This window comes from Phoenix dactylifera, chromosome 9 (assembly GCF_009389715.1).
Source record: "Phoenix dactylifera cultivar Barhee BC4 chromosome 9, palm_55x_up_171113_PBpolish2nd_filt_p, whole genome shotgun sequence".
Lineage (NCBI taxonomy): Eukaryota > Viridiplantae > Streptophyta > Magnoliopsida > Arecales > Arecaceae > Phoenix > Phoenix dactylifera.
Genome location: NC_052400.1, coordinates 20636052 through 20662539, shown reverse-complemented (window position 1 = coordinate 20662539; position 26488 = coordinate 20636052). Strand labels below are relative to the sequence as shown.

At 36.3% G+C, this 26488-nt stretch overlaps 1 protein-coding gene across 2 annotated transcripts; it reads right to left on the bottom strand.

Moving 5' to 3' along the window:
- Nucleotides 1-4437: 4437 nt before the first annotated feature.
- On the bottom strand, nucleotides 4438-23198 carry LOC103709571 (WD-40 repeat-containing protein MSI4-like). 2 transcript variants are annotated; one of them, XM_008794998.3, is made up of 15 exons: nucleotides 22959-23198; nucleotides 21696-21759; nucleotides 19194-19280; nucleotides 17704-17766; nucleotides 17112-17177; nucleotides 16936-17010; nucleotides 16548-16623; nucleotides 14510-14732; nucleotides 14203-14284; nucleotides 10282-10355; nucleotides 10030-10144; nucleotides 9872-9946; nucleotides 7833-7909; nucleotides 5131-5230; nucleotides 4438-4801 (listed from the first exon to the last, which is right to left on the bottom strand). In XM_008794998.3, the coding sequence occupies exons 1-15, from the start codon at nucleotides 23093-23095 to the stop codon at nucleotides 4700-4702; spliced, it is 1416 nt and encodes a 471-aa protein (XP_008793220.1). In that variant the 5' UTR covers nucleotides 23096-23198; the 3' UTR covers nucleotides 4438-4699. The 2 variants fall into 2 exon arrangements, with proteins under 2 accessions (XP_008793220.1, XP_038986339.1); XM_039130411.1 differs by having other exon boundaries at nucleotides 4438-4772.
- Nucleotides 23199-26488: the final 3290 nt, after the last annotated feature.

The window sequence follows — 26488 nt, the reverse complement described above, 5'->3', positions numbered from 1 at the left end:
TTATATTTATAGAATCCCACCACGGCATGTGCAACTTCACTAGCCTTGGCCGCTGCTTCCAGTAGCAGCTTCCACCATCTCTTGATGCTGCGGGTGCTGAGATTGCTTCTTTGAGCTTCTGATGAGAGCATTGGCGTAAGTATGCTGTTAGCTGCTGAATGTTTTCGCATGATCTCATGAGCTTTCTTAGAAGTCTGATGAGCACCCTAGTTTCTCAAAGTTTGACATAGCTTCATGGTCCACGAGGGCACCATAAATTCCCCAGATAAAAAATCTAACGCATACTAAAAGTAAATCAAAGAAATAATCAGGACCTAATGGTCTGCTCATGGACCACATATGTACACCATGTTAGCACGAGCAAAGAAGAGTAGAAAGTTGGGAGAACAATACTTCTTTACACTGGTACAAAGAGTAGAGGACGCAAAAAGACTTGATCTGATCTGATATGTATGGCATTGTGCAAAAAGAGCACTGATTTCATGTATGATATGCAGCCTTGCAACCTTATACTTCACCACACCTTGCATTTTTCTTCCCCTGCAAATTTAACATTAATTTAGACCTTTTTGGCTGGTCAAAAAATATACTCCAAGCCTGAAACTTCAGACTCTGATTTCAAAATTTAAATCAGTTCAAGTAATGATAGTATTTAACAGGAATACAAGATTCTGAGGAGTTATAATTCAGAAGAGAAGAGCATCCAGTTTTTTAAAAAGATACGGCATTTGAAGTTCAACTTGTTGAAAACCATTATATTATACGTGCTTTTCCCGCAACATTATTTCTTTACTAACATGAGCATCCAGCCACCATATGACCAAACCTATCAATATCCCAAGGGAACAAAATCTCTCGTTTCATCCAAGATACAATTCGGTCTCCTATTTAAGGCTGTCACTCCAACTTGCAAACCCGGTACTTGACCCGGACCCAATGCAATCCAGACCCGCTGATGGATGGGTTGGGTATATGGGTTTAAAGTCAAACCCACTCAAAATTTCGAGTTGGGTCTAGGTTTGAGATTTTTGGACCCAAGTAATTACTTGATTTATTTATTTACATATATACTAATAGTTTTATTTATAAACCTTTCATTTTCTAAATTATTGGCATATGAAATGTCGTTGTATAACTTAATGGGTAGATAGAGTAGAAAAACGTCACATATTAAGAACATGTTTAGGTTTTATATGATTGTTAATCATTGTTATATTTATTAAGTGGTTATTGTTCATGATTTAACTTTTGGAGCATATAATTGGATATTTTTATTGATAAACTTTGTTCTATAATCTATCATTGTAGAGAGAATACAAGATACCACATGTCAGTGCATGTTTGGGAGTTTGTACTTGACTTTAATTTATTTTTTCAGTTTTTGGTCAATCGATGTTATATGGTTGACTATCAAGTAATGTGGTTAGATATTTCATCGATAAACTTCTCAAAGCACAGATGGTTTAACTTGATTAATTGCTCAAGAATTGTTTGGTATGCAATGAGAACTTGAGTCCAATCCACACCCAATCGAACCTAATGCACAGGGTAGAGTACTAGTCTTAACATAAACGAACCCACCCTGATAATTTTATTACCCAAACCCAGACCGGACCTGATACTTAAATGGGCCGGTATGCGACAAATTTAGGCCCAAAACCTAAAGGGTCTAGGTTTCCTAAAACCCAAATCCAACCCAAGCCGTTACTACATCTAGTCCCCTAATCTTACTCGCCCCTTTCTTTAGAACGTCAAATAACCCTTTTCTTTTTAACTTGCTCAGCAAATCTTCCCCCTAGGTATCATCTTATATATAAGCTTCACTCCCTTGTGATGCCGTATGTTAACTCCATAGATCGTCAATCACATTAATGCTACTAGGCACAAGTGGAAAAGATGCTGGCGAGTAGTCCAAGATTTTCTGCCAAACAACTGCAACATAAAATCTCCTTGAAGAACAGTACTAAAAAGGACAATAAGTTTTGCACGACTTGAATACCAATACAGAATGAGCATTAGTTTAAAAAAAAATAGCTATGTTTAATAAACTAGCATTGCTTGTATAAACATGCTTTGCTTTAAGCAACAATAGAGTGAAAATGACGCATCTATTTATAAGGAAAACGAAAAATTATGAACAACCAAAGAATAGGTGTGGTCAGGCTGTATTCAGTGGTGCAAATTGAGAGTCCCAATCCAATAAACCATCAAAGTCATCTTTCCTAAACTTTCACCCTTTTACTTCCAATTCAGAAATCCCCCTCATCATATGTGATCACCTTTCCAACAATGTCATCAGGCTCACGGTTTCAATTTTTCCATTTTGCTATCTGACCACCCAGCTCCGTTCCAAGTAGCCAACTCATTAATTTGGTCTCGACTGACTCTAGAGCCTACTGAAATGTGCGAAACTCTACTAGAAGAAATTGTCAGATTTTTCCTTCATCTTCCTTGCAACAAAGCACAACAGTATCCAAGTTGTAGTGTCACTTCAATGGCATAGGTCAGATCTTCTTGGAGACAACATACTAGGACTGGCTGGAATTTTTTTGTAGATTGAATGCAAAGGCATCACCATTGACATCCAGTCTTTAACTCCATCACCCAGTAGAGAAGATAGTAAGCCACATGTAAGATTTCAAGAAGGAAAATGAGTTCTTAGATCTCTCCTTGCGATTCTCAAATTGGAAGTCTGCAATATCGATCACCCCTAACATTAGTAACACTGTGCCAATAGTTGCTACGGTATGTGGAGCAACAAATTGGATTGAAATAAAGACATGAAATAACAAAAATTTCTGAAGGCACTGGAGCAGCACAGATTTTCATTACAATTTGCAAACCTAAAGAGGAAGGAGTCGTATTGAGAAGTTGTTCTTACTACCTCATGGTTACATCTGGGTGCAAAGATCAATCTTTCGGTTCGTTGATCTTTTATTTCTACTGTTGCAGACTCCATATGCTTCTAGGTCAAAGCTGCAAAGTTCAGATTCACCATTTCACTGATTGCTGCCGTAGTCCATCCGCCTAAGAATAACCTGACAAATCTATATGGCCTGGCATTACTAAATTTATCATCCACCCATCTCCGAAAAACATTGCCCCGGCCCTTGGATGGAATTATACTGATTTTGTTGCAATCACGTGACCCATCTGTACTTGGATGGAATTATATAACATGAGTGCACAATTTTGCATGGAAAGTGCAAAATTGCCTAACTTGGCACCATGCCCAACAACATTTTCAAAAATCTGGCAGATTTAAAAATGCCTGCACAGTAACTCCAATTTGCATAACAAAAAAGAGAAGGGATTTACTATTTTCCTTTTCCTTTTTTTTTTGTGACAAGAAAGCAGCCGAAAGGGCATCACAAGTTGTACTCAATTCATTGCCACTTCTGCCAGACAGCCATGCAGCTGGTCAGAACCATTTTGCACGAATCAAAATAGCATTTCATGGTTTTAAGTTTCAGCCGAGACTGATCCTAATCTACAATTGCAACATAGCAACAGCAACTCCCACCCCACCCCACACAAAAAAACACCCACGCGCACAAAACACCCACCGAGACACCTCTGAAGTACTAATTAGCAATAGCTTTTCTATCATTTTCTTGAGTTTAATAATATATATATATATATATATATATATTAAATTTGACACTTGATTTGCTGAGATATCCGTGAAAATGCTTCTTAAAATAGTTTATAAAGACAAAGGTGACGCGAATTACTTATTTTTTTACATAAAATAAATAACATTCTACAATTGCATGAATTTGATGTTACAGCAACTAAACCTCAAAAATATGACAAAAATGAAAGCCCTACTACTTCAATATATTCTAGAGCTCTACTAAAAATAAAGTTTAGTAAAGTTGTGACAACTGAAGATAAAAAAGTACATAGTATGTATGCAAACATACATGTTTTTATGCCCATATTAACAGCATAAGATACTACCATAACTGACCACCTAATGCAATATTGCCTTCAACCTAAAATTTTTGAAAGTACAGAGATAAAGAACCTACATGATACAAGTTACTCTAAAATATTGTGCAATAACTTTATTGGCTTTTTCATTTTTCTCTTTTTCAATTTTTGAATTTTCTTTTTTTACTGAAACACCAAAAACTTGGAGCGCATCTTCTAAGACTGCCGAAACTGCTAGAGCCAGAACTCCAAAAATTCAGCTAACCCAAAACCAAAACTGAGTTTTCAAACATTCTGGAACATTCTACAAGCAAGTAGTCCTCCAGCAACTGTTAGAGACTCAAGACTGTTTCAAAAGGCAGAAAGAAATTAGCTGCAAAATGGAAAGGACACAGCATGGTCTCAAATGGCTATTGATATAGCCGGACCCATCGACCAGCAGAGAGGGTGGGATCGCAATACCATTCACGTCAACACTTGAGGTAAGAAGCTTACAATGAATTAACCAAACCCACCAAATATTAAGATGCAGGGAGGTAAATTAAAAAGGAGATTGTCAGTAGGAAAGCAGTTTCACCTTTGCTCGCTTAATCAGCTGTTCACCACAAAACATACCTGATGGACTAGCATCGTCAATCATTTTTTTATAGCTGAACATGCTCGAAGATCAAAAAGTGTCAAACTGTTCGAGCAAACTAGGAAGAACATTTTCCCCTTGTAACCAAAAAAAAAAAAAAAGATTCTGCTGAAGCAGCTGTCACATTCAGGTCTCAGATGAACATGAAAGTATATCATCCTTAAACTTTTCCAGCTCTTCCAGAACCTCTTCTTCAGGCCTGTAAATCAAATCACTCATACGCCATATCTGCATTAGTCACCATGCTATATGTGAAAATAGATCCAAAAGCAAACAATAAAGATATCAATCGCTTCTTAATTTATAGGTAGAATCAAGCAATATGGTTGGAACAGGTAATAGTAGGCAAATTCTAAAAGCAAATCTTTTAGGTCAAATCTGCATTAGAGCATTAAATCAGTTGACCTTTAGATCCTAAGTTTTTAGGAATCAATGGCTATCACGTTTTACCACAAAGCCACATGCAAAGTTATTGTCAATTGATAAGAATTCTAATAGCAATTTCAGGAATAAGCCATTTTTGAACTTTATACAGAAATATATTTTAAATCACTTACCTGTACTGTCCCACCTCCATTGACACGTGCGCAGTCATCAGAAACACTAACTATTGTCCATGGGTCAGATGCATTCCAGTGGAAATCAACAACTTTATCTCTGTGTCCTCACACAAAAATATATATGTAAATAAGTCAATACAGACTCATCAGCTGAAGCACAGAGGACATTACCAAACAACAAGCTTAATTGACTTTGCTAATGATAGCTCATATAGCAGTCACTTATATTCAATTTCACTGCCTTAACATACATAACATCTTACCTACAGGAAGAAGCATGCAGTACAGAGTAAAAATTATCATCTCTTTAAATACATGTAAGTCATTGAATCACAATATCATTAACTTTGATATTGTCATCTCATTGCCATAAATAGGCCTTTTGAGCCTCTTAAATACGTATTGTACCGAAATGCCCCTTCTTGCATATTTTTAACACTTTTTTGTTATCTCCATTTTTTGTAACTTCTTTTGTTTTAGTATTTTTTTTTACAAGCTTCAAGTTCCTTAAATAGAGTTAGTTCATGCAAATTTTGGATGTAAGTTCAGGTGCGCAGCTGAAACTGGTCCACATCCAACAACAATTTAGTGGCATGCACATACTAAAATTGCAAACATGACACAAATTTTTCTTCTAGAAATTATTTGTGTTATTTTTAATAATTAACTTATTCTGAAAATAATATATTTTATAAACAAATAAAATACACATTAAAATAAAAAATAGTGTTAAAGATACCATAGGGAAATTTTTTGATATGATTATCCCTTATTTTCTTAATTTTTCCACAGATAAATTGAAAAAAGGGAGGGCCTCATCGGATAGACAAGAAAACTTCGGAACAAGGGAGACAATGTAATGCAGAAAATAAATGAATATAATAAGATTTTCTGATATTGACCCCATGAAAAAATGGTAGGTACAGTTAATCCGTGAACAGAAAACTATCATACTGTAAAAATTGGATAGGTCCAATCTATGGTTGCCATAGGATTAACACCACCATGAATCTAGACCTTACACCAAGGAGTAGCAAAATTTATGCTTGAGATAGGGCATCATATACAGTAGTAAAGCATCAGGAATTCAATTAAAAATAACACCAAATTTTAGCTTCAAAAAAAGTTAGAATATAAACAAAATGAAATACTGAAATGACTCTTGGAGCTCATCAAACAAAAAAATTGGGAAGAAATAATATGCCAAAAGAACACTCATGCATCATTCTAGTAAACGGTAATGCAATAATGCCCATTAGAGAAACTTTTGAAAATTTGTGAATTTTTATTTAAATTCGATTTTTGTAATAAATTTCAATATTTATCAAAAGGGCAATGCTAGAGGGATATGTAAATACACGACTCATGTAGCCTCAAATGTGGCAAACCATATAGTTGCATAGATCAAATAGTCTACATGAGGAGAGAATACAAGCTGGATGTCATAAAATGGGGCCAAGATCATGTTTGAGCTGATATACACGATCCTTCAGAAATCCATCATGACAAAGGCCAGACACCTCAGGTTTGAGTATCTCATTAAACTACAAATTTAGCACCACCCTCACCACAATCTTCCCACACATGCAAGATTACCAATGACTCCCCACATGGTTGTTGCCAGCATAGATCTTGTGTACCCTGCAATTCCTATCAAATTGTCTCAAACCACATGCCAATTATATGCATCTAAAGATGGGATGGTGGTAATTGTAATGGTAATGGTAGCAAGGAGGAAGCAATAATGGGGGCACAGAGGCAGCAATGATACAGGATTGTAACAGCACCTTGTGCAACAGTATGATGACACCAACACGATAGGCATGATGAAAACGAGATAGTAGTGATGAAGGTATGCATTGTGAGAATGTTCCACCAAGAAAAACTCAATACTTGTAAGTCAAAAAGCAAATGATCAAAGATTACCAGTGTCAACAGTTGGAATATACATTTGATGATAAAGGTTATATCATGGTCAAGAAATGTTGATTTTGTAAAACTAAAACCATTTATTAACAATAATTATTATTATACGCATTAAAATTAAACTTTCCAGTTGAAAATTTTCAGAGCATCAATATAAGCATGTGGAATGCTAGATTGACACAAATCTAGACCAAAACTATTTATATGCGAAATGCATCACCTTGGACTTCAGATGTGTGAAACTCACATTATGTGCCATATGGGGCCCGCACCATCCAAAAGTACCTAATACATTAATCTTGTAGACAGATTGCACTTGCACATCCATTTCAATCTAGTGCTACTCAAGCCACACCCAAAAACCAAGATATCCAAAAGGCAAACCCTTAGCTAAGCCACACCATTACAATGCAGTCTATTACATGCTTCATCATCACAAAAAATCAAGAAAAAACCAAGAATTAGATGAATGCTATTCCCATGGAAATTCATACACACATAGCAAGTTTTCTACAACTGGACAAACAAGAAAGTGCTTATACTAAATAAGGGAATGACAAATAACGACATTAGCAAATAAATACTGGTTATCATGGCATTCCTCTATAGACCCAGAGGGCTGAAAGCCTGAAACTTATCGTGCCTATTAATCTAAATAGCCTATAGTTCAAAACAATGGCCAAATCATAAATTTCTAGAAGCATGACCAATTAGAGTAGTGTAGCTCAGTTAAAATTTACTTAACTCCTGCATATATGATAGATGCCACATACCTGTGCCCTGCATGTTGAAAGAAAAGACCATATGCGGCATTAGCCACCCTCCTTGCAACACCGTCATTTCTACCAACCTAAACAAAATAGCTTTACTAAGACAAGATCTTCATGTTTTAAAATGTCATGGAATGCAGGTAAAACTGTGTGGCTCAGATAATATCTGACATATCAAAGCCTGTTTTGCAAGGTCAATATGGAAACACATTCAAATATGAAGTGATGGGGATATTTCCACCATCTTAGTCAAACAAAACAATTAAAACAATAAACAAGCTACTGTACTTAAAAGGAAAGAAAAGACAAGAGGAAGAATGGCAAACTGCCAGCTGAAATAAATGAAAAATGAAAACCTGCAACAGGCGGAAAAAGCACAAGCAAAAGATCAAATTAGTAGATGGTCAATAGGCTAAGATGGATCAATCTAACCATTTCGAAGGCTTGAGTCCTATTCAATTACAATTTATATTGCTACTCAATACTTGACAAACTATTTTTTGAAAGCCCCACGATAGAAACTATCAACAAAAGGACTTAAAAAAGCTAACATCGAATTGTTTCCCTTCTCCTCGACCTCTCCACTTTCATCAGCTTAAGCCCCGAAACATACTGCTCATCAGAATAAAGTACTAAAACCAAGCTCTCAAATCTGTCCCAAATTCAACCCCGCAAAGTTCCACCCGCTGACCAGAATAAGATTAAAATCATTAGCCTCAATCAAGAGATTTAAGAAAAGCCACAATTAATTAATCACTAAAAAACAAGTTGCTTTTCTAACATGGATAATGATTACAATCAAAGTTGGAGGAACCGGTACCAGGTATCGTACCGGTTCTTCGGCGGGACGACTCGGCACAGAGTCTGCACCGAGAGAGGACCATGGGAGAGAGAGAGAGAGAGAGAGAGAGAGAGAGAGAGCAGGGGAGGGAGGGCCAAAGGAGGTTGGCAGACACTGGCGGAGGCTGGTGGAGGCTGCAGGTTCTCCTGTTTCGAACAAAACAGGAGTCCCTCCGCTGGCATCCCATCCTCTCTCTCCCCCTCCCCCGCTTGCTCTCTCTTTCATTCTCTTTCTCCGATTCTAGCAATAGGTTTCATTTTCATTGCTGGAACCATATCGGTGAGCCACCGGTATGGCTTGAGACGGCAGAAAACGCTCAGTTTGGGATGGTTCCGCCGACCCTGATTACAATAGATAATCACATATTTAGGAAAAAAGTTCGTATAATAAATATTCCATGAGAGATTGCACAAGATAGTCCATGACATTTGATCCCCCCTCTGGCTAATTTTAGCATAATACATCCATTCATCATGTTAGATAGGCCTTGCATTACTTGCTAATAACACATCAAACAGAGAATAGTAGAGAACTGGAGGATGGATATTTTCAATGCAATTACCTATTCCTCATTTGCTTACTAAATGCTAATCCACTTACGCAGGGGCCCTTTGAGAAAAGTGATCATGAGACTTGTCCAAGTAATGATTGTTACAGCTTAGGCCACATTGTGATTAAATCTAATAGATGGTCCTAACTTCCTAAAAAAGACTACATGTTAATAATTTAATAAGATGGACAATAAAGAGAGCATCAAGTCTTATATTAATGAGAGGACATGTACAAAAACATGGTTGATAAGTAGGAAAGGAATCGGTGGATGAATCCAACGTGTATCTTGCCCTTCCATAGAACTAACAAAAAAAAACATACAAAAACACGGTGTATGTTAGTTGGACCTCTAGCCTAAGGATACTAAGGGAAATAAAAATAGAAGTTGGCAGATCCATTTCTTTACTTTGATTTTGTTCTCAATTGTAATTCTTCAAGCAACTACAAAATCACCTACTTTTGCACTGCAATCCCACCCCAAAAAAGAAATACAAAAAATGAGTCCTCAAATAGGATAAATGCCAGATTCCTTTGGATGAATCGTCCATTAAGAAAGGAAAATATCTAATAAAGCAAGTAAAAGCTGCAATTTCATCTAAAAAAGGTTAAGAATCAGAAATCTGTTGTCTAAATACTAGCAGCACAATACCTTTTCATAATCCCAGATGTTTAAAAAACCATCCTCAGAAGAGCTTCCAAAAACTGAGGCTTTGTCAGGAGACCACTGGAAGCGAGATAAATGTTACAAACTCTACATGTGACAACAAAACAAACATGAAGACATAAACCAAGAAAAAGGAATCATGCCTGAACACAGAGAATAGCAGCCTTATGCAATTCGAATCTATGTACAGGTGATCCAGCACCATCACAAGTTAGGAGGTTTCGGCGATCAAACATACGAACAGAACCATCTGCAGATCTGTAAACATGCCATAGTAATACAATTCAATAACTTGAAAGAAGGTCATACATGTAACAATTGCAAAATTCAAGCAGCGTCTAAGGGAAGTTGGAAAGCTGAAGATGATAGAGTGGGGGTATGGTAAGCTATCATACCCAGTTAAAATAAGATTCACATCATGAGGGTTCCAATCAACACAGTTAATATCACCATCATGAGCTTTTTCAACCTGGTCATTCACATTATGAGTGCAATAACAACATCAATGCCTGGAGATATTAAAAAAGCAAAAAAATTGAAAAATGAAGAAAAACACATGAAATATATTTAACCATAATACCATTGCAGAACTTTATGGGTTAGAGGAAAATTCATAGTAACTAGCAACACATCATGGTTGGAAGCTATCTTGGGAGAAAGCATTGCATATTATGCCCGAATCACACCATTTGATGCATCTCATATAAGGGGGAAAACATCACAATAATCACTTCTTTTAAACTGAAATCTATTATGGCATACAATATTTATCCCATCAAATAATTGAATAAGGAAACAAGGGTTGAACTATCCGTTCGCACGACGCTTGTTGTAGAATACATGCATTGCTGATGTATGAATGCGTAACAATAATGAACAATAGTCATATGCCACAACACAGATCAATGCCCAGCCACATTGGTGTATTTTGCATTTAAGGAACTCGCTTTGTATTGTCTATCTAGTGGACTATCAGCTATGCAAGAATATTAGTCATAGACTTCTAAGATACATGAAAGAATTTATATAATTCAGCGCAGGGTTTCAAATACTGGTATCAAACCTTGTACCAATTTTCCCCAAAATGGTACAGTATTGAGTATCGACACACTGTACCAGTGTCGGAGACCTGACTATTTGTATAATACATTTTGATATTGCTACATGCATGTTTAGGACTTATTTATCAGCAATTAGCACACATCATTAGTTCTTCCTGTATGCTAGATAAATTTTATGGATTCAAAAAATCTTTTTAAAATCATTTAAACACTATAAATTTTCTTCTTTCAACTAGAAAGCAGTGAAACATAGTTAAAATGAAAAAAGATAAGGCTTTCCTAGCCATCTTAGCATAGGAATATAGTAATACATTATATCAAGGTTCGCTGACTCGGTACCGGACCCCATACCGGAGCCACACTAGTATTATGTTGGTACAGTACGGCATATTTTTGGCATACTGACACTCAGTACGCCTCCCAAACTGTGTACTGGTACCAAACCAGTGTGGTACGGTATGCTCTGTACCATCCAATTCGGGCTGGTATGGTATTATATGCCCTATTCTATCTATTTCGGGCCAGTACAACGAGCCATGCATTATATACTATAATATATAGATAATGCCAGCCCATGCCAGCATGACTATAATATATAGGATACTTGGAAAAACACATGAAATATCAATTTTATAATATGATAATATCCAAAAATGTCCCCATCAGCAAGTAGAGCAAAAATGCTTAAATTTCATAAATGGCATTACAATCATGTACACAATCCTGATTTGTTTGCACATAAGCATGATATTGGAATGGACTTTATCTCTAATGTAAATTCCTAGTAAACTCATCTGTTTATGTTTAACTTCTGTACTAAGATATAAAATAGAGAATAGACCCACTGTTCTATAATCAGATAATTTCTAGGCACTGTTCGGCTCCTGGATAAACTTGAACAAACCTAAATGAAGTCCACCCTTTAAGCTTTGTTCAGCTTCATTCAGCCAAACAACGTTTTAGACACCTGAACAAGCCTCGACAATGGGTGCATTTGGGACTTCAAAAAACAACTGAGGGGACATTTTGGCAGTCATTCGGCATAAGGCAATTTAAAAATATTCAGTGAGAGAACCCATTTCATGAATAACATGCGGCCAATTAACCAACCAACAAAACTACTTGTTATAAATAATATCTTGTTGTTTCATTGAAACATGTAAAAGTTGACCAATCTGAGAAGTTAAATAGTTTTTCGTTAAATAAATCAACCAGGTTAACAAGGACTAAATACCTTTTTAGAAACAGTGATTCAAATATCCCAACTAAAATAATTAGGGAACCAAACAGGGCTCCATTATTCAAAAAAGTTTCCCAAGACCAAGTTTTTTATTTTACCAACTAATAAACTTTTCATGGCATCTTTTCATAAATATTTGGCTGCTTGCAAAATTTTAAAAAAATGGAAACAGAACTTTCACTTAAAATTTCTACATAAGCTACACATGCCCCAACAATTATATAATTATACTGTTATAAAATTTATATTAACTGACATGAAACCCATCTGTTCTATTTAAAAGATTTTTATTTATACAACTAACATGGGCTCATGTTATTATGTATATGACATGGGCAAGCAGGAACTAATACCTTTAATTGCCATTCTTCTTTATCCATAGAGAAAACGAGCCAGTACCAAACCCTAATACTAAAGTCCAGCTCTTCACCTTTCCTCTCTCTCAGCTAGCGGTAAAAGAGAGTTGGGATACCAGTTATTTACTTCCAGAGGTTTGGGTGAGGGATGAGATTGGTCTGTATCTTACAAGCTAGGACAACCTCTTGAGCTAGCTTTCACAAGATCCGTATGAACCTTCAAGCCGGGTTACTTTTGCCTATCTCATAGTTGGCTCGACTTTAGGCACAGATAAATTGGAATTCTCAAACAAAAATGAGTAAAAGGAATTCAAAGCTGACTAAAAAGTCCAAATTATAATCAGACTTAAGTATGTTACTAGGTTGTTCTACTACCTAGCATGAATTCATCATCATGAATACCTATCATATGTCAATTTCGAGAAACAAATACAATCATAGTGATGGTGCTTTATCCCAACTATTTGGGGCCAACATATGGTTTGTCCAAATTGACCAACCAATCCTGGCAATGCCATTGCAAGTTTGCCCATGTCCTTTGTAAATGGTACTCCATTTCAATACTTCTAATGATGATTAAGAGAGGGAAAACTTAGCAGGGGAAGGAAGTAGGGGAAGGGGGGAGATCCTAGCTATGAAACTGTTTAGGTCAGAAGACGTAGAAATATTACATTGTTCTAGATGCAACCAGATAATTTAACAGTCAGATGTATCATATCTAATAATTTTTTGCAGGAATTGATTAGCTGAAAGCTGGAGAGCTACTTCAGTCAAGAGCAATAAAAAAATGCAACATCAAGTTGCATCAGAAAATTCTGTGGATATCCTAAATAATATACATAACACGATTTTTCAGCAGTAAAAGCCACATCGCCAAGCAACTTTGACATAGTAAGGCCATGTTTGGGATTGTTGTTAGTAATGGAGCTTTTATAAAGAACAGTTTGCTGTTTGGTAAATATATTTCTAAAGTGTTGTAAAACTTTAATATATGTTTGGCAACCAAACTTGCATGAGAAAATGATAATAAAGGACATTACATACTATTGTACAATAGAGGATAATAAAATGTAATATATTGCAATACAAATTTATATCATACAATATAGTATAATAATATAATATAATATTGATATGATATAATGCAATATAATAAGATATGATATGATATATTATATTTATAGTGTAATAATATAATATGATATGATATAGTGTGATATAATATAATAGAATAGAATATCATATCAAGTATATATTTTTTCATGGGCATTTTGGTCAACACAAACTTTATTAAAGACAAAATAGCTTTCCAACATATGTTAGAAACCACTTTTGAGGAGAAGCTCCAAAATGAAGCTTCTTCCAAATAGACCTTTTCAGCTTTTTGGCAAAAGCCAAAACGACTTTCAGATTCTTTTTACCAAACATTACTCCGTCCAAAAGTGCTTTTGGAGGGCTAGAAAGTGCTTTCTAGCTCCCCAAAAGCTTTGCCAATCAGAGCCTAAAGCTTTCCAAGAAAGCTTTTAGCTAATCAGTAAATTAATAGCGAATCATGTGGCATTCATCCCATGCAAATAAAACAAGATTCAATTCAAGCTACAAATACGCATGAAGATTTTCAAAAAAAAGAATATAAGGAAAAAGAAAAAGCATCTATACCTTTGTGACGGGACTGGTACCAGCACGAGCATCCCATAGAATGATGCAAGAATCATCACCTGCACTACAAAATTCCTGTGGACTACAGCACAATAAAGAAAATGTCAATAATGGAACAACAACCCAAGAAGGTATTGCATTTCACCAAAAAAAAAAAAAAAAAAAGGTAAAATGATTTAACCACAAAGTTTCAGGACACAAAAGCTCAACTTTTCTTTTAAAAAAAGTAGTATGCATCAAAGCAGTTCGCAGAATGTATACGTGATCATGATATATCATGTAAACAGTAGGGTGCTTGCTTAATTACCTAGCAGGGCAGAACTGCACATCTTCAACAGTGTCTTCGTGCCCCTGGAATACACCTCGTGGTCCAATAGTTGGACTTTCTGAATTCTTCTCATCACCAGCTTCTATTGACTGCTTATTACTCAAACTCTCAGGAGACACCCCAGGAGATTTATCAGATGAAGCCTCTGCTAGAACAGATACATGATCATGTATGCTCCACAAGACAACTGACTTGTCCTTCCCTACATAACAATAACCTTGGTTGAAATAAATGCATAGAGGGGAAGATAGCAAAAGAGATCCCATTCCAATTGGATGATAAGATATGTAAATAAGAGTAACATTAGTTAAATCAACCTCAGCAACTTGGAAAGACAGGGAAATTAGTTTTGATCAATAACTAATATCATATAACAGCAAACTACTTCTTGTCAATAAAACTAAGTGTAACTGAAATTACATAAGAGTCGTATGCTTTTGTGAAAAAACAATGCAAAAATGAGCCACAATTGTTGGTGTAATTGTGTCTGACTGACATTTAACTTCTCACTGGTTATACCAAAGCAAGTGGCCCTAACCCACTGGTATTGAAATATCAGAAACCCCCTCCCCAAGAGGGTGGGAGAGAACATTGTGCTTCATTTGTCTAACCATCTAACATCATCTGGAGGACACTACCAGTCATTCTCCCACCGGGTTTATTACATTAAATCTTGTTAACTCTCTGTAAAGATATATGAATTGGATTTGCTTCTGCTGGTAGCTGCATCTTCTATTAATGAACCAAGTCTTCCTTGTAACAATTGCTCATAACATATATCTCAAGACTGTTTATCAAGCTGAGGCATCAATCATAATGATATGTTTCCAATTCTTCTTTAAATACGCATAGTTCCTCAAATAGATGCAGAAGCAATCAAGCGGGAGCATGGGCCAACTATCAAGTAGATTCTCTTCCAAAAGTTCCAAACCCCAGCAGCAGATCAATCTTTAACATAAAAGGCAGCATCAACAATGTGTAGCACTCAAGGTTCAAAATCATGGTTTTGGTTTATGCTGGACCCAATGAGTTGCAGTTTCAGCTTTAATTTTCAGGATTTTGGTTAAAAATATTAAAAATAAAAGTAACCATTTCAAATTAAAAACTATATCAAAATAAAGAAAAATAAAATTTGTTAAAAAATATACAACATCATTTATCACTTCGTGATTTTGCACTAGAGCAATCAAAAGTCCCTTTTCCATTAAATACAAAAATCATATTTAAAGTTTAATTTTTGAATTATATAGAATTGGCAATGTTACAAATACAATCTAAATGGATACTGCTTTCTATTTCTAGAATAGCCAAACTTATAATAAAAGATCTACTTTCCTCTAACATTGCAGTGCATTTAAAACTTCTTGGAAGACATAAAATCTAATTTAATTTATAGTAAAACCTTTAAACATCTAGAGAAATAAACAAAAGAAGAAAACTAAAATAAGTAGCTCATACATACACTTCAGCCCCATAAGTTTGTAGACAAAACATAAACCATGATTGCACTCATACCTCTTTTGTTGGGACACGAGCAGCTGAAAATTGTTTTTAGAAGCATGAAAGTTAGATTTTTGAATCCCCTTTTCTTTTATCTTAGTTAGATTTTTGAATCCCCTATTCTTTTATCTTATTGCCAATGTTCTCCAGGTAATAACTGTCTCCCCTTACCACACAGTATGATTAAACCATATTGGAAAGTTTAAGGTTTTGTGAAAGATTAAGTCTCTGATCACTTCACAACTTTTTTGAACTTCCAAATGAATACTGCCAGATTTCAAAGATTAAGGACATTAATTTCAATGAATGTTCTAAGCACATCCGTCAGCATTTGAGTGTTCAAGGGAGGAAAATTAATTCATGCTATGATAAAATTCTCCACCATGAATTAGATGTTATACAAGCATCAAATGTAATGGACTGAAGATGCCCCTTAAACTTATGTAAGCCCCTTAAATTTATGTATAAGATAAATTACACAAGAAACTACAGAACTATCGAATGGATGTGCTCCAACCTCCAGAAAGTACAAGTGGCTCTAATGGGCACATGGCAAGAGCATACTCCGCATTATCTTGATGCCCTGTCAATATCTGCAAGATGAAAACTAGCTAATAAATTGCAAGTATACATAGATGAAGCATTCAAATTATGAATCATTCTTTCCAATTGCTTCCATTCAGACTAAAGCTTCTCGATGCAATGGTCTTCCTCTCTCATCATGATACTGTTAAGTAGATAAACAGTCAACAGCATAGACAGCCCTCCTCCTCAAATTTTCTAAAATACCCCACCCCCCCCCCCCCCCCCCCCAAAAAGAGAGAGAGAGAGAGAGAGAGAGAGAGAGAGAGAGAGAGAGAGAGAGAGAGAGAGAGAGTAAAGAAGTATTAGTAGAAATAACAAACCAAATCTGGAAGAGATTCTGAAACATTGCGAGCAACATGGCGATCGGGCTGCGCTTCAACATCCCAAATAAGTACCTGCACAAGCCTTTACAAGATTACTCATGATAGTTCACCAATCATCACACGGACAAAATAAACAATGTGATGGAACTAATTAAATAACTCAAAAAACATACATCAGGGCTGTCAGTATGCGTCGCAATTATCTTACTACTCTGAGGGAGTTCCCTTATTCTGTTAACCTGTAAAATATCTGGCATCAATAGTGAATAAAATTTGTACTCCCTAAACATATCTCATAATATTTTGGCAGCTTAAATTGTGCATAGGAATATTTAAATATAATTCAAAAGGGAAGCACATATAAAACAATCTGGGGGAAGAATTAGCCTGTGGAATTGATACCTGTGGAACTTGATAACATCCAAAGTAGTCAAAAGTCCATCTCACCTTATTACCAAAGAGAAACCCGGCATGTTGTTTGCTTAAGGTACAGGCCAAGGAATAAATTGTATTATCTAATCAGTAGTTCACACTAATAACATTTAAATAAGCTAGTTGTTGCTTGCACACTCAACAAAATAAGCTGGTATTTCCACATAAGCTAACTGATGGTGATTCAGTGCAGTTACAACAACATTTATTTGATTTGGAACCCTGATATCAATTTTTTCCAATGCAATTCAGTGCAGACATGAAGAAAATTACATAAGGGGTAACTAGACATCAGATAGAAAAAGAAGTAACATTCAGACAATTATGCCCTACCTCCCCTGGATGTATAATAGTTTTAAACTCGTCTATGAAGGGGGAACAGTGCTCTTCATTGAACTGCAAACAGTGCAAAGTATAAATAGTCATGTTAATATGAGTTTACACATTGTACCTTGGATCATACAACTAGAAATCAGAAAATATCTTTAGGGAAAGAAGGCTGAAAATTTGTGATCTTTTGGTAACTTGCCAGAGTTCATGCCAAGAATGTATCAAACTACTAGAACAGGTAAATCCTGAGGAACATGATGTACTATCAGTACATAAAAAATGCATGAAAGTAACACAAGATTACCTGTACTGCTAAAAGTCAGAAAAGAAGCTTACACATGCTTCGCATAATAAACAAGATAAGTTGCACATGCAGAATGGTTATCAAAGGTTTAAGTGAGTTTAAGATAATAAACTAGCACTGTTCTACTTAGTGGAAGAAAGGAGGCCAAGGAAGGGAGAAAGAATTTGTGACTTTATAGGCCTCGGAGCTCATATCAATCGAAACCCATGCAACACATCATTCTAGAAATAAACATCCATATATGAGATATAAACATCCAAGCATCCAAAATTCCTGAAATGTTTTCTTAGAACATAACATCCCCAAGACTTATTTTTCCCTATTATCAGCGGCACCTTCATCCTCAAAGTTAAAAACATATAGATGGATTTATTTTCTTGGTTAAAGGTTAATGTACCTCTTATAATTACAAGTTTCATTTATTAAATATTTATAAAGAAATGTTCCATATTTTTAGTCCAGTCCAAAAGAACAATATACATTTTGATTAAAAGTGCAAGTTTCAAGTCCTGCAAAACAAAGATTCTGAGACCTGCCAAGTTATAAAAATGTCAATTAAGAACAAATCGTAAAATGGATTATCAAAAATCCACTCATACTAGCATTTCAAAAAGCTATCATGTTTCAAAACCATGAGTATCAAAAGTAGAACTTATTTTGAGAATATCATTGATAATAAATCGAAAGGGGGGAAATTGCTTGGGGCATTGGTAAAGTCTTGGGCTTACAAATGGAATGGCATGGGTTCAAATCCTGTGGCAGCCATGTTGTCCAAAAAAAATGCCAAATGTTAGATCTTTCCCCAGTCTTCCCCTCGCAGGACCCTGGATTGCCAGGATCATAACTAGGCAATAGTCTTTTTTATTAATAGCAAATGGAAAATTTCATCAGATTATCTCATGCCAAAAGAAGAATAAAGCCAACATAAGCAAGAACAGATATGAAGCCAATAACGGTGTTATGCAAAATTTCAGTACTACAAGTGGGTTGTGATTGGACACTATATCCAAGATCAATAAATACTAATCAGCAAAGAGTTCGTATCTAGTAAAAGGAATACAAAGCAATAGACAGACAGTTGCATTTTACACCAAAGTGCAAGCTCAAGAAGTAACAGCCATGAAATCCTTCCAGCTGCCTAGATGACCAAATGTAGAGAACAACGTAATAAAAAATCACAACAGAAAACCTTTGATATGTGCTCTGCTGCTGCAATCCTTGGTTTTACAACTTCACAGTTTGATATGACAAGAGTGTTTGGAAAGGTGCCATCAGTCTGAAAATTTTATACATAAGAAGTCATCAGACATTGTTGATATAATATCACCATGTTCCCTGTTTTCATGTGTAGCTTCAGCCAAACATCTAAATACGAGTATGATGGACAACAGCACATTCACTAAATTGGAAAAAGAAATTGAATTAAGCATTACCATATAGTGCTTACATGAATAGGTAATATATCATCCAGATAACTGTATTAACAAATGACAGGGCCTTGTAATAAAAGAAAAGACCATTGGAACAAATAAAAAGAAGGTAAGCTAGATAAAGAAACTCTGTTTAGTACCACAACAAGATAGAATCTTGATATTAATTTATCAAACAACAATACAAATAACAATTGGTCGTACTCATTTCATCAAAGTAAGATAGTTGAAAAAGTATCAGCAAAATCTCATTTCCAAAGATTTCCGTTGATTCGTTTTCCACACCGTTGCCAATATTAGGTATCTACCATAGAAGGAAACATATGCACAGGCATATCTATAGGGACATGCATGCGTGCACAGATATCCATACATAAATGCATAAAAAATATGCACATCCATAATATGTACATATACATGTTAGTGAGTGCATGTGTGCGTGCATACATGGGACAACATCTATATATTAATATAGGAGCAGCCAAACAGCAGTCTAGGATTTTTTGAGGTGATGTAAGTTTTTTTCGTTTTCAAAAACACAACTTGTTATAAACTACTTCTACATGAACTTTACCTCCAAGAAATGCCAACAAAACTTATCTATGACCTATTCTAAATGCCACTGATCAAGGAGATCTTTCTCACCTCTTTGCCAAGTGACCTGTTTGTATCCTGTTTGCTTACAGTTTTAGTTGGTCTGAGCCCAGGCAAAAAAGCCATCTGTGGCATTCACACAGACGCTAATTTGATTGACCCATGCTTCCTTTTTACCGCACCTCAGGCAGCTTGGCCCTACAATTTACATGGATAGATCGCCTTCTTTATCAGAATGGTCTTTCCCCTGTCTTTACCTCTTCCTTCTTGACAGACTCCAAATTTGATTGTCTCTGGACCTCTCTGCATGAAAACCCTGCTTCCCTATCTGTTGCTGTTTCCCCTCATAGTTATGATGTACTTATGAATTGCTTTAGTCAATTGGTTCTGGCAAACAACATCAGTTCACACACTTGCTTGTTCTTCCTTGTCACAACATTAGTTAGAAAAGCTATCATTCTTCAGTAAGTTATCATATGCAACTCATTCCAATTAGGAAAAAAAGGACTTAGGTTCTAAAAAGAAGCTTCAATTGCTTAAATTATGCGACACTCCACTTGGACATTTTCCTAAGTAACCAAAATTAGGAATGGCTGCACGAGCAAGGAAATGGTGCTCCCAAATAATAAGTAGAAGCACCTACGATGCATCCAAAACAAGTAACTCTGATTGTTGTTTAATAGTAATATCCACTTATTCCATGGTACTAGTAGACCTTCCTAAGCAGATAAGATACTTAGATCTTAAAAATGAAAATCCAACTACCCAGATGATATGATAGAACATTGTAGCAACTAGACTGTTTAACTGAAAAATTGAGTTAAAATAACCTAGTTAGTAGCAAGGAAAGGAAGTGCTTGTCCCCAGCAAATGCAGCAGAAAATGACCAAGATAGGAAACTTTGGACAAGGTATCTACAAGTGAGGAAGGGCCAAGTTGACCACCAATTATTAATTATTCATGTGTTTTATATTAGAACTGGGTGTTAGCAGGCGGGCATAACTAAATTGTGAGAATATTTCTTTATACTTCCAACTTACAAATCACATTTAGTTAAGCAAAAGACACTGAAGCAAGAAAGTCCACATCTGATGTATATGATCTTCCGACTAGCAAAAATATAATTCAATTAAGTTTGCCACATGACAATGTAATTGCTTAATAGCTCTCTCATAATTGATTTAGGTTATGAGGATGTTGGAAGCTAAATGAAAACATAAAGTTATTGTTATTTCAAACTCGGCATTATTCCCAAAGCATTAGCTACAAAGTTCACATAAGTCATGTGCCACGGACATCCTGCAAAGGCTTAATTTTTTATTAACAAATGAGAACACCATTTTGCTTCAGATACCAGCAACTTCAAATCTGTACAAAAGAGCAGACAAAAGTAAACCACTATGATTCGTAACTGAAAAAAAAAAACATAGTACATAAGGTGTGACATTTTGTAGTTTTAGTTCAATACAGAAAAGACACGCACTAAACACCTTTATTTGTTCCAGAACAGTTATAAGACCCCTGTAAAAATATTATATACCACTGAAGCAGAACATAGCCAATTTTTAAAGCTTTTAAGCAAGAACTACGTTGATCAGGAATTTTAAAAAATAAAATGGAGGAATCCTTCTATAACCAAAATAACAACAATACTAAAGATGACTTGCCCGTTCAGAAAGGTAGAGACGGTGGAGATTCTTGTATTTCCCTTCCTCCAGTTGTGGGCCCCACCTTATTCCACAAGACATGAAAAAGTAAGAAAAGTAAGATGATGAAAATGCGGCGGTACTACCACATTGACACCAAATGTAGACATTGTCATATCTCAAAAAAAAAAATATTAATTTAAAGCATGATGTTAAATCATTAAAACAGAGTAAATTTTTACCTGATCTTTTCGTTCCAAATTTGTAGATGCCAAAGCTAACCTCACATTAACTTAATCATGTTTCTTGCATATCTTGCCTCCATATGCTGCAGTTGTTGGATTTTATATTGGGGATTTACAAAGCTCCTTTTAACATCGATTTCTAAGACTACGTTCCCATAGATAAGCCTATTATAACACCTATAATAGGGGAGATAATGCTAAATCACCTATAATTTACATAATAGATAATTTTTCATCAGCAATCCCCAGATTCCTCTCATACTCCTCCGTCATCATTACTGCCGTCAAAATCCTCCTCCAGTGCCCCATCATCATCATCATCATAATCAAGATCCACGACGCCTTCCTTCTGGCTTCTACTCATTTAACAAGTTTCCTTCTGGATTAGCTTCAAGGTACCAACACTGCGTCATTATCCCCCAAGTGGCTGGAGATTATCACGGAAAACTTACTTTCCTTTTCCTGACTAAGTTTCACCCCATTTACCCCGAGCATGCAAATGAAATTAGAAAAGAAGATTTACAAAATAAGAAACCAGAACCAAAACTTGATCGAAGTTACCACGACGTCAACCAGCACTGCATCAAGAATTCAAGTTCCTCTTCTTGGTGCCAACATTGGGTCGTTTTCTTCTTCTTGCAATATTCTTTACAAGAAAATCCGTCAAAAATTAAAAAACGTCACGTCAAGACAAACTCACGGTTTTTTTTTCTTGTTTTTTTCTTTCGTGGGGGAGGTGGGGTACAGAAGACAAACTCTCGTTCAGTCACCGTCACAAGAATCAAGAAACAGAAAAAACTAAAACAACAATCCAAAACCTCGACACTCAAATTCTTTAGCAGTCGATCAAACCCTATCTGGAGCAACAACCGATGGTTTCCACGGAGACACAAGAACCAAAACCCTAAACACCCGAACCCTCCAGCATTCGATCGAAACCCTAGAATGACCAAGAAACAGAGAAAAAGGAAGAAAAGGAAAGAAAACGGGGGGAGGGAGGGAGAGAGAGAGAGAGAGAGAGAGAGGCGGGGTGGAGTACCGGCAGGACTGTGAAGGCCACACGAGGTTGTGGTTAGTGAACCAGTCATAGACCAAAGGGATCGCAGCCTTCCACTGGTTGTAGCTCTCGTCCCCCGCTCGGTCCTCAACCGCGACATCCTTCTTTTTTTCCTTCATCTCGCTCACTCTTCCTCGCTCTCTCAGTCGCGCGGTACGCGACGTCTAAAGACAGCAAGAGCAAAATGAATAGCACGGGGCAGAAGCAAAGAGAAGAAGGGGGGCAAAGGTATTTATAGAGGGCGGAATGGCGGTGGGTCCTTCGGCGTTCCATGTGAGCCGGCTGAGCCAGCTGGCAATTTAATATATGATCTTACGCACGCGCGCATAACGTTTGTATTTGCGCCTGTCATTAGTCGATCAGTTTGACTAACTGATCCGATCCGTTCGTTTAAGGAGTCGCGTCGCTGATTTAGGTGAGCGTGATGGTGTATACGAGCGGACAGGATTTTAGATCCGTTGGGTGTCGCATAATAATTTCTATGCGCAAGCGTAGGGTACATTGACCGACGTGGCCAAAATAAATGATGCTAGGGCGGGGAAATCGTCCATCGAGCAAGGGACAAGTGAGCGTGGGCTAGGTGGCTATCGGCTTGGCCGTGCTCGGCCAGCTGTACAAATTATTTTACCCGAGATTTCACCATCGACCACCGTGGTTAAAATCACCGTCCAATTATCCGTATTATACCATGCCAAAGTTCAAAAAATAGCAAGAACTTAAAAACGATGTTATAATGGCTTTCAAGATCTCCCATTACATCACCTGAGCTGGTTTTAACTTTCGAAATATGATGATGGCCATTATCTAGTCATTACTATTTCAAATAAATAGTTTAAATGGCTGATACCATGCAACTAATTGGAACAAAACTACTTAATATTCTCAAAAATAATCAATACTATTTTTATTTTTCACAATAACAAGGAAAGGCCGAATATGTTTATGTTGGAAAGATTGTTTCATAGCAGCAATTTTATGCTGGTCAAAAGCCGCTCTCATTCATAAAGATATAATTGTATATAAATCAATTTTCTGATCCTTTCCAAAGCTATATTTTTATTTAATGTAGTAAAGATCTGAGCAATTGTAGCCATTCTTCCATTCCTTGTGATCTGGACCTCACAAAGTGCTACGCACCGGGGCCATATCAACTCCCTCCTCCCAGGAGCAAAGGATCCATGCCGGCCGGACAAGGAATGAGATTAATTGGTCGATAACTTTTGTAGTGAAAAGGCATAATAAATTTGGAAGGCTCCGTTGATTGAGGATATTGGCATTTATTGAAACATCGATTTAATAGGTATTAATCACACTTGATGCGTAAAGAGAGAGTGCATTCTTATTCGATTAAGAATATTTTTTTATTATTTATGTAATTCAGAAATATACTCTTGGGACTTGAGATGCGCACTCCTTTTTCATTCTTTTAGAACATAAACAAATCTAGAGAGTGGTGGGAATAATCATAAAGGCCGAGAGAGTGGTGGAGATCCGAATGCTTAATCTCCCTCAACCATGACAAATAACTAACTACCAGATCCTAAGAACAATGACAACGGAAGAATTGAGTCAACAATGTATATCGTGCTAATAACTGCTCGTTGATATGCAAGTGCTGCATATTAGCGACATAACATCTTAATGAGAGGGCTGGACACCAGGATGTTGATGGGCACAAGCAAGATCCACAAACTTTTTTCTGACCTTGGGTTCAGATTGTATCTTTCCAGCAAAGAACGAAGCCCAGTGGAAGCATAGCCTTACTTCCAACCAAGTGGTTCCGAGTTCGAAACGCACGGGCGTCGATTAAATTGTGGAGACCGGATGCTCCCTTCTCGGATACGGGGTCTGAAAGGGCATATCGCTCTACTGATAGCCTCGGTGTGACGTACTCATACGTGGTATTCATGCCGGAGCCTACAGGGATAACCAAGCCGGGCCCATGGATGGGAAGAGTATGAGTAAAACCGGCCGGAGTACCCAACACACGATCATTTCTGCGTGTATCGAACATTCTTCTGGCGGGGTGGGAGCCCAATAGGAACTGCTACGCGGGGGTGGGCTTGTCATTGCCTCCCCCTTCCCCTTTTCTTTAGGCAAAAAAAAAAAAAAAAAACGATTGATCTTATTTTGGGAATGTCGTCCGTTGGATTGCACCCCACACAGCTCTCAAAGTATTCCAAACTCTCTCATTCATCAGCCTGTACAGATTTTGAAGCAATGTTTGCACGATCCATCGCCTGAAAGATATAATCCCTACCCTTCTAACAGAACCCCCAAATGATCTCTTCTACCCAAACTTCTCCATCTCCTTCCTAGCTCCTGAGTTTCTTCAACCCAGTGTTTCTAGAAGAACTAGTTGTATGGTAGAACTGACTTATTTCATCAATTTTAGGACCCTTGGTAGTAGAGCATCAATTCCCACAGCTCTGCAATTTACCTGTATTCCAAGAATTGGAAACATTTGAACTCAGAACAGCGAGAGATTTATGGTGAAAAATTGTCCTATGGGGAAGGGAAAGCTTAAGGGAAGAAATCTTGGAATGATGTACTAAATCTCCCATGGCAGGTGCGGTGTCCACACTACGTATTTTTAGATAACGCCAGTATTTGCGGTGTCCATGAAATTGTGCTAAACTCTTTTTATCGTTGGGATTCAAGAAAAAGATCTGAGGAACAAAATAATTTCATGGATTTGTCCATGGATTGATTGAGCTGGCGATCGATAGGCACCAATCCCTTTTTTTTTTATGGAAACCATAGGCACCATTCTCGATTTGTCCATGGATTGATTGAGGAGGTCTCCAAACAAGTTTTACCAAAAGGGAAACAAATGAAACTTTCAATTCATCATCAAACTTAACTGCTAAATTTGGAAACTCTAAAATAGCTTCTTCTAGAAGTTATGCTTTGATGAGACAACTAGATGCATCAAAACTTCATAAGTTATCGCCCTCTTGTTATACTTTTTTTTGAGGTATTAGTTCCACCAACTGAAATTCATCCATAGGAACAACAAATATAGTTAGACTATTTTTTGTTGCAAAATAAATTTTGAGAAAATAAGAAAACATTTATCTAGGTACCGTAGAAAGGATAGGACTTATTATGTAAGATTAGGGATAGCAATAAATTAAGTATGGATCGAGTAAGTCATTGTTCTTACCGGCTTCGCCCTAAGATAGAGTTAAATAGAGCAAGTTGGATAGGATAGATTGGATAAAATTATAAAAATTAATTTTTATATAAATTAAATAAATAAAAAGAATTAAAAATTATTAATACAACTTTACATAATATTAGTAAAATAAAAGTCAAAGATATCGAATAAAACAAACTAAATTTTTAACAATAATAGAAACATAACAAATAAAAATATTATTTCGTTGAGAAGTCAAATGTCTTTTAAACTAAAAAAAATCAATCTAAAAAATGAACAATTAAACATCAAGGTATGTGACCTTTCACACGTTTAATTTTTCTCATTGGAGCAATTGCAAAAGATGAGAAAG